Raw genomic sequence first — 12,719 nt, 5'->3', positions numbered from 1 at the left:
ATGGGGGTTTTGGTTGTGAAATCGATCTTAATATACTTACTTTTCAATGCAGTGTTCGTTTGCTGTTGGAGCTCCCCGCAATTAGGACTCGGAGGGAATGCGACGGATAGGTTGGCGCTGCTTGCCATCAAAGCTCAAGTAAAGCAAGATCTCTATAATTACAACGTGATGAGCTCCTGGAACGAATCCACGCACTTTTGCATGTGGCATGGTGTGACGTGCAGTCGACGACATCGCCAAAGGGTCACTACCCTGGACCTGCAATCTCAAAATCTGGTAGGGAAACTATCCCCAAACATTGGAAATCTAAGTTTTCTAAGGGAGCTGTGGCTGCGAAACAACAGCTTCAGTCATGAAATTCCTCCACAAATTGGGAATTTGCGTAGATTGCAGGTATTGCAATTAGGCGCTAACTTGTTTAGTGGCAGTATTCCACACAATATATCATATTGCTTCAACCTTATTGTTGTGAATTTCTCTTGCAACAAGTTGGTGGGTAAAATTCCTCCAGAAATTGGATTGCTCTCAAAACTGCAAAAATTTGCATTAGAATATAACAATGTAACGGGACAGGTCCCTCCTTCCTTAGGGAACCTTTCGTCTCTCCAGGGACTAGGTCTTTCTGTTAATAACTTGATGGGAAACATCCCCAGTTCTCTTGGTCAACTGAAAAAATTAACCTTCTTGGGATTGGGCGCAAATCAGTTGTCTGGTAGCATTCCTTCCTCCATTTGTAACCTCTCTTCTCTTGTTACAGTTTACATGTCATTTAACCAAATTCAAGGGAGTATTCCATCAGATATTGGCAAAAGTCTTCCCAATCTTAAAGTCTTCAACGTCTACGGAAACCAACTTACTGGGTGCATACCTCCCTCAATATCCAATATCACAAGTGTTTGGGATTTTGAAGTTGGGAGTAACAACCTAATCGGACAAGTACCGAATCTCCAAAAGCTTCACAACCTCCAGAATTTGTTCATTCAACGTAATAATATTGGAAGCGGTAAAGATGGTGACTTAAGTTTTCTCTCGGACCTGACTAATGCCACGCAGTTACGAAGGCTGATTATTGACAACAACAATTTTGGAGGGACGTTGCCCGTGTCAATATGCAATCTCTCAACCAAACTTGAAATGTTTTGGGTTGGACATAACCAAATATATGGAAGCATCCCATCTGGGATAGGGAACCTGGTGAGCTTGGAATGGTTGGATTTGGGGAATAATAGCTTCACAGGTAACATCCCCTATGACATGGGTAAGCTTTCAAACCTTGGAGTATTAAAAATTTTCGTGAACAAATTATCTGGAAATATTCCATCTACCTTAAGAAATTTAACCAAGTTAGACCATCTTGCGTTGCATGAAAATTATCTTGAGGGCAGCATACCTTCAGGTCTGGGGGAATGCCATGGGTTGCAATTGTTATATCTTTCTTATAATCTCCTTAATGGCACAATACCCAAACAAGTTTTTAGACTCTCCTCCTTATCAATTGTTTTGGACTTGTCTAATAACCTCTTCACAGGTTCCCTTCCCTCGGAGGTTGGGAATTTACAAAGTCTGAGTGAATTGGACGTTTCTGATAACATGTTATCTGGAGAACTCCCCAGTAGCCTTGGTGGTTGTGAGAGTTTAGAAGTCCTGCATTTGCAAGGAAACTTCTTCAATGGGTCCCTTCCTTTGTCTATGAGTTCAGTGAGAGGGATTCAAGATCTAGACCTTTCTCACAATAATTTTTCAGGTGAAATTCCGCATTTTTTAGAAGGCTTTAGAATCCTAAATAATCTGAACTTATCATTCAATCAATTTTGGGGAGTGGTACCAACTGGAGGTGTTTTCAAAAATGCAAGTGCTATTTCAGTTGTTGGCAACACTAATCTCTGCAGCCCTGTTGCTGATTTAAAGCTTCCCAAGTGCAAGTCTAAAAAGACCAAGAAACGACGATTGTCTCGTAGTTTGAAACTAATACTCCCTTTAGTATTTGGACTTACTCTTCTAGGAATAGCCATGGTGTTCTCCTATTTCATTTTTTGTTTGTCAAGGAAGAAAAGGAAAGAAATTTCATCGAGCACTTTGGGGAACACTATTTTGCAAGTGTCATATGCTACTCTACTGAAAGCTACTCACGGGTTCTCAGAGGCTAATTTAATTGGTGTTGGTAGTTTTGGGTCTGTGTACAAGGGAGTTCTTGATGATGATGATAAAGCTCAACTTGTTGCTGTGAAGGTGTTTGACTTGTTACGCCTTGGAGCTTCGAAGAGTTTCATAGCCGAATGTGAAGCTTTGAGAAATATTAGGCATCGAAATCTTGTCAAGATTATAACCGTGTGTTCAAGTGTTGATTTTCATGGTAATGATTTCAAGGCTCTAGTTTATGAGTTCATGGACAACGGGAGCTTAGAGGAGTGGCTGCATCCACCTACTGGAACTGAAGAGTTAAGAGATCATGTACCCAAGAATTTAAATCTTCTTCAGAGGCTAGAAATTGCCATTGGTGTTGCTTGTGCACTAGATTATCTTCATAATCATTGTGAAACACCAATAGTTCATTGTGATCTCAAGCCAAGCAACGTTCTCTTGGACAACGAATTGATTGGCCATGTTTCTGACTTTGGATTAGCAAGGTTTCTCTCACAAGTAACAAGTAATGTTTCAGCAATCCACAGTCTGACAGGTTCTGCTGGAATAAGAGGAACAGTTGGTTATGCAGCTCCAGGTACATATATGTTAGTTATATACTTCCTTATATTTCCTTTCTTATTTTGTAGTATTGAATTTACAAAATTCGAACTGAATTATTTATACACATGTGATGTTTGAATTGTAGAGTATGGCATGGGGAGTGAGGTGTCAAGGAATGGTGATGTCTATAGCTTTGGCATTCTCTTGTTGGAGATGTTTACAGGAAAGAGACCCACTGACAACATGTTTGGTGATAGCTTGAACCTTCATAATTTTGTCAAGATGGCTTTCCCTGGGCAAGTTACTAAGATTGCGGATGCACCACTTCTTCAGGGAGGCACGAACGAGAATCCCTATCAATGTAGTGCAAGAATTCGTAAAGTGGAGGTGTGCTTGAGTTCAATATTTAGAATTGGAATTGCTTGTTCTGCTGAATCCTCGACAAATCGACTAAAGAATATCAATGATGCTGCATCTGAACTTCATTCCATTAGGAATACTTTTCTTGGATAGAAACTCATTTTTATGTGCTTTTGTGATAGAGAAATTTCGTGTACTGCCTGTGAAGTCTAGCTTTTATGTTACCACAGTAGTTGTGGAAGTTTGCAATGTAAATAATCATCAATGAGGTTCATTGTGTGAAGAGTGTATTACTACTACTTGTACTTGGTATTTTTGTGTAATATTCACAACGATTAAAGTCTAATTCATGCCACGAAATTGTTGAACATTCACATCGACAGATTCCAAATTTTTGAAAGATTCATAACCTCAAGACCCTCAACATTCAATAAAATCATCTTGGAAGCTGTAAAGATGGTGAGTTGAGTTTCCTATCAGACTTGACCACGATCAGTGTAAGGTGTTTTCGAAAATCAAAGTGCTATTTCAATTGTTGACAACACTAGATTCTGCAAGGGAATTCCTAATCTCAAGCTGCCCAATTGCAATCTAAAGAGCTCCAAGAAAAGAAGATTAGCTCATAGCTTGATCTTAAGTATCCCTTTAGTATTCGGACTTGCTCTACTTGCAAGTGTCATATGCTACTTTCTCAAAAGCCACTGATCAGTTTTCTTCAGCTAATTTGGCTGGTGTTGGCAGTTTCTAGTTAGTATACAAAAGGGTTCCTTATGCTGACAATAAAGGTCAGCTTGTACTTGTAGCTATGAAGGTGTTGAACACGTTACGTCACGGAGCATCAAAGAGTTTCATAGCCGAATACGAGGCTTTGAGAAATATCAAGCATCAAAATCTCGTCAAGGTCATATCTGCACGTTTTCTCGATGATGATTTCAAGGCTCTAGTTTATGAGAAATGGCTAATTTGCACCCATTGGATATTATGATGCCAATTTGCTTGGTTGAGAAACTTGTGGCTTTTCTAATGGATATTGCGTAAAGGTACAAACAATTTGTTAATGGTTGTGCAAAATAGGTTTCATACTATAAAAAATGTATGCGCTCCACCGCGATTTTTGAAATCATAAACCACAGTTTAACATACCCATTTCTAAATTATTCAGAAATCAATCAGAGAAAACTTCAAGTAGAAGAAAAATGAGTTCTCGATCAGAGAGAACTTCAATTTCATGCAACTTTTTTCGTTCTAATTTCAGGGCTTAACAATGCAAGATTGGAATTTGCATTTGGTTCAAAAAATTGAATCTATTCCAACTTGATTATCCGTTCAGGTTCAAAAAGACAAAACGAAGAATATTTTTAAGCATCAACAATGGCATTTGGTTTAAACATTAATTTGAAAAGATTCGGACTTATTTTGGATATAGATAAACAATGGCATGTTAAAAACCAAAATGATAAGGCATTCAACATTCAACATTCACGTAAACAAAATGATATACATGTTATCCATCAATATTTTGGTACCAAATTCCCAAATTGCACTATCTACCAAACATCAACAGATCTATAGTTGTAGATGTTCACTTTTATGATATTCAACCCAATACCCACACTATTGGCAAAACGACATTCTATAGATCTTTTGAGCACCAGAGCCAATGACAATAACATTGAAGGCAACTACAAAAATTGTACATTATATAAAGAGGCAATCTCATAATCAAAATTGTCAAAATCTATATTTTATGGCTACATTTTTTTCATCAGTCAATCAATACACACAAAACATAATCACATACTTGACAAAAATTCAAACCCATAAATCCGAAATTAGCAATGTTATTTCTTACCCCCCAAAAACAATCCGAATCTGAGTGGTTACATTCATTAGTCAAGCACACAACCACTCAGGCACATCGACTACAACTTGGGAATGTTATGCAAATCTTAGGCAGCTTGAATCAATAAATTTGAGTTGGAAGAAGCTCTGTTACCTGCTCTGCTAGTTGAGGAGTGTCACCAAATTCGGCACTATCATCAGCATCAACACATTTCACACACTCCCGCTTCCAAAACATTTCACAAAATTGAAAACCAAATGAGATTATGTAGCAGAAAAGATTGACGGAAAAATAGATTAAGAAAAGCAATTAATATTAAATATAGAGGATGAATGATGTTGTCCAATAAATAAGACAGCTGTATATATTTCTCCACCATGAGAAAACATCAAATTAATAGAGGCATTAATCCTAAGTTTGCCATTCATTGTTGTCCGTCTAAACTTGATGACATATTGTAGAGTCCTCTTACATACAGATTAATGAAATATTAATTTATTTCCATGAGTTATTTGATTTTGCAAATTCAAAATAATTGAAGAATACTGAAAATTACTAAACCCCATCACAACATCCAAAGATAATTGAAGAATACTGAAAATTACTAAACCCCATCAAAGACAAAAGTAAATTACTATCTTTCTAAGCATCCAAAGATAGCATACCCAAAATACCAAATTCAACTCTAAGATAATAAAAATTAAAAAACAAATTAGCCAAATTGGAATAGTTAGATCAAATAAGGATTTAAGTCAACCAATTACACAAAATAATGCAAAGTAGGCTCCAAAGAAAATATACCACTATGGTGGTGGAGGAGGCCCAGGCTCAAACAGTGGAGGACGGCAACATTTAAATATACCACAGCAGCACGGAATCCACGAACTACATAATCAAAACCAAAATTCCAAAATTTAAATTCGAAAAAAAAAAATGCAGTAGAATTGTATAAATTAATCTTGCAACCGGCTTATGCTCAAATCCCACTAAATTTATCATACACCCTTCCAACTACAATTCGAAGGAAGAAGTTCCAAGTCCATGCATAATGTTTGCTCAACTAAAATAAATTGCTTTTCATGATTAAAATTGAACCAACCAACACTCCTTTGATAAAATTGAACATTTGGAATTACATATCCACATATTCCACATATCTAAGATCGAACAAACGTTCTCATTAGTGAGTTGTGTGACCAGAGGATTTATTGCACTTGAGTTTCCTTGTGCAGCTACAAGAGCTATGAGCTTACGTTGACCGTCAGCCACTTCTCCGCTTAAGGTTTGAGTCACCGATGATGCAGAATTAATAGCTTCCTGCAGAGAAGTGAAATAAGAAACCTTAATTTGTTAAAATGTGAGTAATTACACTTTTCTCAATTGATTAAAACATCATCTGATGGTGTTTTCTAGGCTTTTTTTTTCCCTTCCTTTCGTAGGCCATTATATCATTAGCCATCTGCAGAATTGCAATTGATAGAATCGGTGTTCTTTGAAATAATCATTACACTTCACAACACAATGGCAGCAATTTATACAAATTCTAACAACAAATTGTCAAAAACAATGAGAACAATTACCAAAAATTTCAAATCTTGTGGGGGTTCAGAGTAATTACCAGATAGACAAAAGCTAAAATCAACATTAGTCCAATTTTTTCAAAATAACAAAAGCTCCGATCTGACAAATACACTGCAATTTCGGGAGAAGAAAAAAAAAAAAGCGAGAAAACCCTAAAATCCCTAAGAACCCTAAATTATAAACCCTAAACAAACGCAAAAGGAGAGAGGAGACTCAAATAAAGGGAAAATGGAGAAATTAAACATACCATAATCGGAGCTAGGATGCTTTCCGACAGCCAAATTCATCGATACTGGAGGTGGTTGTCGACCGTCACCGTACCTCCATTTCGCCTCCGCCATGTTTGAGGCTTTCGACCGTCACTACTTGGTTTGTGTGGTTCGTGTCGAGAGATAGGGGGAGTGGAGAGAGAGGAAAAGCAAAGGAAGATGAAAGATTGTGGGTTTTCCAGTAGTGAAGGACAGAAATAGGAAGAGACTGAAGAGTGAGAGATGAGAAGAGAGCGCACGCGTCCAACGCAAACCATACGAACAAAATTACCCTCTCAACTTTTGAGAATTACCCTCCCAACCCAGCCCCATATGGCTGACATTATTGTAAATAGCGTGAAATTGAGTGGCAGCTAAAGCTACAATCAATTGCTCCTCAACTTTTCAATGGACTATAATATACACCCGCGCGTTGTAACATCCCACGTCGCCCAGAGAAGTGATCCTTATATGTATATTCATATCCATACCTAGCACGAGGCATTTTAGGAGCTCACTGGCTTCAGATTCCACAGGAACTCCGAAGTTAAACGAGTAGCACGCTAAAGCACTTATATGATGGGTGACCCACTAGGAAGTTCTCATATGAGTTCCCATAAACAAAACCGTGAGGGCGTGGTCGGGGACCAAAGTGGACAATATCGTGCTATGGTGATGGAGCGCGCCCAGGAAGTGGTCCCCCCCCCCCGGGCCGGGATGTGACACGCGTTGCTGTGGGAACCAGTTGTTTCAGGCATAATCGGATGAATAAAATACATTTAAGTTGAATAAGAATGTCCTCATGATTAGTCTTCTCGTTTATTTTTCACAAACCAATCACACATTTAAAATCCAAGCACGAAAGCTTTGCAAAGATAAATAAATTTTTTTTATAATTAATTAGACTTTGAACATGCAATCATGGCACGTAATCGTATACTTAAAAATAGCAAGGAACCGGCTTTTTTCTTCCCACAACCAGAGTTCCTCAAATGTCAAAAGAAAGTAAATCTGTTAGCAATTCAGAGAAATTGGAGGACCAAATTATATTAAATTTGAGTTAAATGAGCAAAGGTACACCAATTAAATAAGATCCTAAACACATTCCGAATCTATTAAATAGAAGAACAATCATGTTAAGACTCCCAAGATGGTGTCCTGAGCACAAAATTATAGGTTAATAAAGGTAAATCTCAATCCAAAGCTCCAACCTTTAACCGACAATGAAAACAAAAAGCATGGAACATATATTTCAATTTTATTATTAGATTTTCTAAATCCTCAATTTGACTGTGTTGTAAAGATAATACCACCAACTAAGGGTGGCAATCTGACCATCGTTGTGCATATCATGTCGACTCTATGCAACTTATATATAAAATTTAAGCAACCCCAAACAATCTCTTAAGACCATCTCTAACCTTGGGCTGTAACCTATTTTTTCCCTTCTATTTTCCCCCCAAATCCAATATAACCCAAGCTTAAAATTGGACCTAAAACCTATAACCTAAATTAAAGCCAGATTTGGCCTAAGATTATTGGAGATGGCTCACCATATATATATATATATATATAATTTAGTTTTATATTTATAAATTAATTAAATCCAACGGTTAAGATCTAATTTGATGAAATTCAACGGTAAAAACAAAAATTTAATGGTCCAAATTTAAATCTAACGGCTAAAGTAATTAAAAAAAAAATCTTTTATGTGTTTCATATTTTTCATAGTGTTTAACGAGTTACATGGTGTCGGTTAGTGATTTTTCAGTATTTGTTAGAATCTAAATATTTTTAGGTAAAAATGTTCATAAAATTAAATTAGGATAGTCTACATAATTTTTTTCTTTTAAAAAAGTTACTATCAGGAAAAAAAAAATCTAAATTCATTCTTCAATAATTTGGGGCTAAAATTTTAGACTAGAAGGGTTAGAGTAGAAAAATTGTTTCTGGGTTAAAACCTAAATTTTCTGAGTTAAAAATTTTAGGTTTTAGGCCAAGGGTTGGAGATGGTCTAAGCATCTACAAACAATTAACATTATTTCCCCAATTTTATTTCCCAATTTTATTAAATGCTGCACAGACGAACACAATTTACTCCCGTACAATTTCCACCTAACTCCGACCAAACAATATTGATAAATCTTTATCATCACTTTTAACAAAACATATTACAGGGAAAAGAAAAAAAAAAAAGTTCCTATGCAAACAAATTCTTCTAGATGTCCAACCTAACCCATCTATGCAAAAAATAAAAAGTTCCTATGCAAAAAAAATCGTTCTATTTCTTTTGTTATCTAAACTTATAATTATCAAAACAGCGATAGAATCATAGAGAAACCTTCAATCATTTATCAAAACTGAATTAATTAACTTCTGCTCAGTAGTTTGTTAATTTTAATTGCAACTCTCATTCTAAAAATTTAATTAAATTTTGCATTTGAATAATCAAACGCACTTACACATTACATTCCTTTTATTGGTTCTTGACACAATACATTTTAGGATTGATGTTACAATAATATCACTGCAAACATGAATCGTGATAGATATAGAAACCAAACTTGCGCACAAATGTTTGACTGAATTCAGAACCACTTAATTCAACATAAAAAATTACCTCACATGCTTGCTCCCCTTCTGCTCTCGCATCGTCGGCTCCGCTTCTAAATGATTAATGAAGTCCTAAAAACAGAATAAAAAACGTTTACCAATCCAACAACATATGGTTTTGGCAGGTATAACATTTCAACATAAGCATGATATAGAAAAACAAAAATCCACATGTCACTTTGTTTTTCCAGAACCATAAAAAAAGGGCAGCTATAACTTATAAGATAATGTAACCAATTTTTAAAGAGTAAATCAGTCTCCCGACCAAGAGTAAGTACAATCCGACTGCAACAATAAAGACACAATTAACTTTCACACTACATAAATAAATAATAAAAAAACACATACTTGCACCCAATGCATTGTTTGTTTTTTTTTTTCCTGTGCAGTATAAGAATAAAAAAGGATAACATTTCCCTGAAACCAAATTCATCCCCCAATTTCTTGCAACAAAGAGGAAGACCAACATTGTGTTTTCGGAGAACAGTACAACGATTAGACACAACCAGACTGATCCAAGTTCCCACTATGATAATGAAAAATTAAAATTAATAAAATAGCTCAAATCATATCACAGCATGTCACAAAGTACACCATTTGATAATCAATAAATTTAACATAAATGGATTCTACTCACTCCAAGGTAAGCAAGCTTATTAATCATTTTGTCATAATAGTAATTGAACTTGAAATTCCCCTCTAACGTGATCAACCCTTTTTTATCCATAGTTAAAGACCTTAAAAATGTAAACCCCTAATCCATACTTTAAATTTACACCCTAACGCTCAAAATCCAAATCAAACAAACTAAAATAACCGAGGGGGAGACCGACCTCGTGCGCTCTAAGGACACTGCAATGATTTGAGACGACCAGAGTGATCCAAATTGTGAATTGACGAAATGTCTCTAGAGGTGAGAATGTTGACTTTCGTTGATCAGCATATTGGGAGATGTATGAAACATTCTTTTATAATATCCTTGTAGAACTCATTGCTATGGATATGTGGACGCAAACGGAATCGAATTTGGAACTATGATGAAGATTTTACGGAACAACAAAGTAAAAGGGTATTTTAGTAAATTTGCTATTCCGGATATTCAACTTTATTATTTTATTATTTTCTTATGGGATATCTTTGTGCTTGGGATCCACCCACGTGGGTCACCTATTCCCCTTGTCCCCGTGCCTCCCACTCTCCCGAAATCTCTCCTTCTCTCTCTTTCATTTCAAATCTCTCTCACCTCACTCTTCCACTCATACACTGTCACCTCCTCATCTTTTCCCTCTAACCCTCTCAGCTCTCTTTTCCCGACTCATGTGTCTTTGAACTCTCTTCACCCTCTCTCTTCACTGTTTCTCTATAAACACAGAGACCGGCCGCCATCACCACCATTCATCCGGCGAGCTTCACTGAACCGCCACCTAAATACCTACTACCCTGTCATTCGTCCCAAAACTTAGAAACAAAGGGATCGAAACCCCTCACTTTCTCATCTCAAACTATATCTCTCTTTCCCCGCTCGGTAAGGCATTGCCGACGACACCACTTTGCCTCGTCGTCTCCGGTCGCACCACTCAACCCAGACCTGCACCGTCGTCTGGAACCCGAAGCCATCTCATCCCATGGCCGTGAAATCTCATACGGACCTCGACCTCCATTTTCCCGATGCGATTTTATATTTTCCGATGAAGGTAAATTTTAAAATCCACCCAGATCTTCAATGGATCATGTTGACCCTATGTTTATAGTGTCCCTTAAGGATTTTAGTGATGTTTGGAGTCAGAGATACCTCGGGGAGAAACTTCCCAGATTTTCCGGCCAACTCCTACCATGGACGAGGAAATCAAAGGTATATTCCGATTCCTTATCCCGAGCTTCGATTTGACATATTGAAAGGTTAGGTTTAGTTAAGTTTTTGGTGTGGCCAAACTTGGTCCAAAACCCGGTCCAATTCTTTGGCCCAAATTTGTAGCCCAACCAGCCCAAACATTTGGGCTGATGTTCCAGCCTAGCCCAATTCCAAAATGGGCCTGGAATATTCTAGAATATTCTTTGTGTTGATTTTCCGGAAAATTCCCGGAAACCCTCCTAGGCTAATTTAGATGTCACGAGTCCGTTTTTGACATCCATTTAATGAAATTCCAAAGTTTTAACATGGTTGACCATTGAGACGTCTCGGTTGACTTTTAGGGTTAACCGTTGACTTTTTGTAAAACATGATGAGAACCCTCCATCGCGTATTTCAATACTTTGATTCCGAATCCGCTATTCATTTTTTGAAATTCGATAGTTTTAAAATAGTTCCTTTAATAGCCGTACTTTGTACAAAAATGCATTTTTACGTTAGTACGTTATGTATTTACATAAATGGTTTCGTTTCTAGGCGAAACGCATTGCAAGGACTCTCAACGCTACGAGACGGGTTTGACCCGACAACATGATTTGTGAGTGAGTCTTTTCTTTGATTTATATATATTGGTTAGTTTTCATATATACAATTATTAATAATTTTTCTACATGATTGCCATGATTAAACTTACGTTTATAAGAAATGCCTTATTATTGGGAAATGATGAAATAATCCTACCTGATGCACATGTAAGCTTATTATCAGGGGATGCCTTAATTATATTTATGGTCATGAATAGTATGATATTGATTAGAATTGTTGAATGGATGTGGCATGATTAAATTTATGTTATCTGCTCATTGTTTACTGCATCGATGTTAGTACTCGCCCGAACCAAGGCCAATCTTTTACTTGTATATTCACATCGCGCCGTACACTTACTTTGAATCCATTGTAGGTGTCAATCATGTCGTACACGTTGCAACAAGCAACTCCAACTCGTAAGTGTTGCGCATAGAAACAGTCTTCATGTGATTGTAGTACTAGAGCGTATATTATTGTTATACTTAGTCATGTTCATGTCAAAATATCTCTGCATGAACTCGTATGTCAGCATGTGTCGATGAACACTTGATATTATATGTGTATCTATGCAAAAATACGTGATTACAGACGCCTTGTATTTGGTTATGAAAGTTGTGACGTATGGCATCCTTGAAATATAGCTGACTATGGTAAGCATTTTTATGCTATACGTAGTATGGATGTTTTGGAAACTATACTTGTTTTACGGCGAGGGGTAATTATGTTTTCGAAAAGGTTTTCATAAAACTTTATTTTTAGGCCCACTAATCCTTGTTTTTCGCCATTCCAGGTTTTAGAGACAGTGTTCGTGTCGACAAGGATTTCTGGCAAACACAGATATCGGAGACTACTTCCGATGGTATAATTCTCAATCTACTCTACTACACTTTACTTATGCTCTGACATCACATGTGATATGTGTTCATTCCAGCTCACCAATGCACTCTTGTAT

The 12,719-nt window shown here is 36.8% G+C and overlaps 1 protein-coding gene across 1 annotated transcript; it reads left to right on the top strand.

Annotated features, from left to right (window-relative positions):
* LOC137742497 (probable LRR receptor-like serine/threonine-protein kinase At3g47570) lies at window positions 1-3,392 on the top strand. Its single transcript, XM_068482377.1, has 2 exons — window positions 1-2,719; window positions 2,831-3,392. Exons 1-2 carry the CDS (start codon window positions 1-3, stop codon window positions 3,196-3,198), a joined length of 3,087 nt encoding a protein of 1,028 aa, XP_068338478.1. The 3' UTR covers window positions 3,199-3,392.
* Window positions 3,393-12,719: the final 9,327 nt, after the last annotated feature.

The sequence above is a fragment of the Pyrus communis genome, chromosome 8 (assembly GCF_963583255.1).
Source record: "Pyrus communis chromosome 8, drPyrComm1.1, whole genome shotgun sequence".
Lineage (NCBI taxonomy): Eukaryota > Viridiplantae > Streptophyta > Magnoliopsida > Rosales > Rosaceae > Pyrus > Pyrus communis.
This window is presented reverse-complemented; position numbering and strand designations above follow the sequence as displayed.